Source organism: Arachis duranensis, chromosome 6 (genome assembly GCF_000817695.3).
Source record: "Arachis duranensis cultivar V14167 chromosome 6, aradu.V14167.gnm2.J7QH, whole genome shotgun sequence".
In the NCBI taxonomy this organism is placed as follows: Eukaryota; Viridiplantae; Streptophyta; class Magnoliopsida; order Fabales; family Fabaceae; genus Arachis; species Arachis duranensis.
The window spans coordinates 17,433,892-17,436,153 of NC_029777.3; the positions used below are offsets into that span (position 1 = coordinate 17,433,892).

At 32.7% G+C, this 2,262-nt stretch overlaps 2 protein-coding genes across 2 annotated transcripts in view; one reads left to right on the top strand and one right to left on the bottom strand.

Annotated features, from left to right (window-relative positions):
* Window positions 1–237: 237 nt before the first annotated feature.
* On the top strand, window positions 238–822 carry LOC107493255 (uncharacterized). Its single transcript, XM_016114355.3, has one exon. The coding sequence runs from the start codon at window positions 263–265 to the stop codon at window positions 719–721; it is 459 nt and encodes a 152-aa protein (XP_015969841.1). The 5' UTR covers window positions 238–262; the 3' UTR covers window positions 722–822.
* Window positions 823–1,142: 320 nt separating this feature from the next.
* Window positions 1,143–2,262, bottom strand: part of LOC107493254 (WEB family protein At1g75720) — a 2,103-nt gene continuing 983 nt past the window's right edge. Inside the window, exon 2 of the mRNA XM_016114354.3 lies at window positions 1,143–1,944. Within this exon, the coding sequence (XP_015969840.1) occupies window positions 1,408–1,944 (537 nt within the window). The 3' untranslated portion in view covers window positions 1,143–1,407. The remainder of the gene's footprint in view (window positions 1,945–2,262) is intronic.

Here is a 2,262-nt window from a genome sequence, read left to right on the forward strand (position 1 = left end):
AGGGTAAAATGATGAATGCATAATATATAGTATACCCTAAAGTAGTTAATTAAGAGAAGGCTAGCTATTTCAAATATTTTATAGTAATATATTAGGTTAGCTTATAGAACCGTATTGCATAAAAAATAGTGTCCCTAAATGTTACACGTAGAGAAGAAATTAAGAAAGAATTATTGATTTTATATATACCTTCAAGAACCAAACGACATCCATCATAGCATTACACTTCCCGGTGGCTTGAAAGGAAGAGAAAAGCAAAAAAATGCACAACCAACAACAAAGAGGAAGACTAGGTCTAGCTTCTTCAAATCAAAGCTTTGTTATACAAATATGTGGCAACACTAATACTAATAGTGTTGTTAATAACAATAATCAACATTCCCTTATTCATCTACTTCCTCAACAAAATAATATCTCTTCTTCTTCTTCTCCTTCTATCAAGTTCAACTTCTCAGCCATGAAGCTCTTCCATCGATTCCGCAAGATTCTAATGCGGTTCGTGTTCTCCTCGGTGCCTTCTGGCCGCGGCCAGTCAACCGCGGAAACAAGGCACCACAGGAGCTCGGAGCGGTTCGAGCCGCCCAAGACATCATGCAGCTCATATTACTCTTCTTATTCTCACTACAATGAGGCCATTGCCGATTGCATCGAGTTCTTCAACAAGTCAGCTCAAGATGGCAACATGGATGGTCGAAAATCAGATGTTACTAATGTTGTCTAAAGTCTAAACATATACATATACCCTTTTATGTCCTTTATAAGGTTGCCATATATATACCTATATGTTTGATTATTACGTCTATATTTTAATTTTTTCTTTTCCCTTCCGGCACATGATATGTTAAGTAAATAGGTATAAAGTTAAAATGAGTTTGATTTTGAGTCTTAGCTTCTTGCCCAATGCAATAATGCAAATTAATGTTATATACACTAAAATTTTTCATTTAACTCTTCATGCTCCATAAAGCCAGATTTACCAATTTAATATATAATAAGTACAAGCTAAGCTTGAATATATATATATATATATATATGATTTGAAGTGGCATGAAAGCCACTCAAAGTAATGATATTCTGAAAGGGTGCAGTTGTATAAACAAGACCAAGTTGAAAAAGTATAATCATATCATATGCCATATATATTCAATTTCACTCTCACTCAATATTATTAGTTTAATTTTGCCTCTACTGTATAAAATACAATACAAAGGACATGAGAGAATGAAAAAAAAACTACTTAATGTAGACCGTCAATTTTTTTTTTTTTTTACTTTTTTCCTATAATTTTGACATGAGTGATATTACATTATTATCTGAATTTTAATTGGTAGGTGACACAATTTGCAATACACAAATGAAAGCTATAAAATTCAAGCTAAGGTGTCTATGGAAAGCATTATTTTTCTCTTAATAATTGTTTCCCTTTTTCTTTGAAAAGATACCTCCAAAACCAATGAGTGGAATAAGTGGCTTGATCTTATTCTTCTTCTTCTTCTCACTCCCAAATGAATGGTGCCTCTTCAATTTTTCAACTTCAAGTGTAAGCGGTTGTGGTGACGGTGAAATAATATGAGTTAATGAGGGTGTATTTGCAAAAGTCACATACCTTTTCTTTTGCAATTCATCATCATCAAACTTTGTTACATTATTTTTATTTTTATTATTCTCCATATCCTTGACATCTTCAATAATAACCGCTTCTTCTTCTTCTTCTTGCATTATGGGATGATGCTTGCCCATGGATTCTTGCTTCAATTGTTGAAGCTCTTGCCTTGTGAGTTCAAGCTCTTCTTGCAATGAAGAAAGACAATGCGCCATTGACATGGTTTCTTCTTTAGCTTTTTGAAGGTTTTGCTTTGTCTCTTCAAGCTCAGCTTCAATGGCTTCATGCCTCAGGCTCAAAGGCTCATCAATAATAACCCTATTTTCCATTATTGCTTCACTCTGCATCAATACGTTTTGCATACACAAAATCACAATATTAAATATAGGGAAAAAAACGATAGATATACATACCAACCAAAATTTATATAATGCATGATGAGAATCTATTTTTAGAAAATTAAGATATATTTACTAATTCTTTGCTTACAGCACCAAGTGAGTCATTGGCTTTAGGCTTGTATTTGGTTATTTGATTAATGACATTCGGTGGTAACTAACTAGTTGTTTGGAGGCTAAATTCGGCTATAGTAGTTAGATTCAGTCTCAAAAATACTTATAAACCACTAGATTAATAAATGGTTAGAATTATTTTTTTTT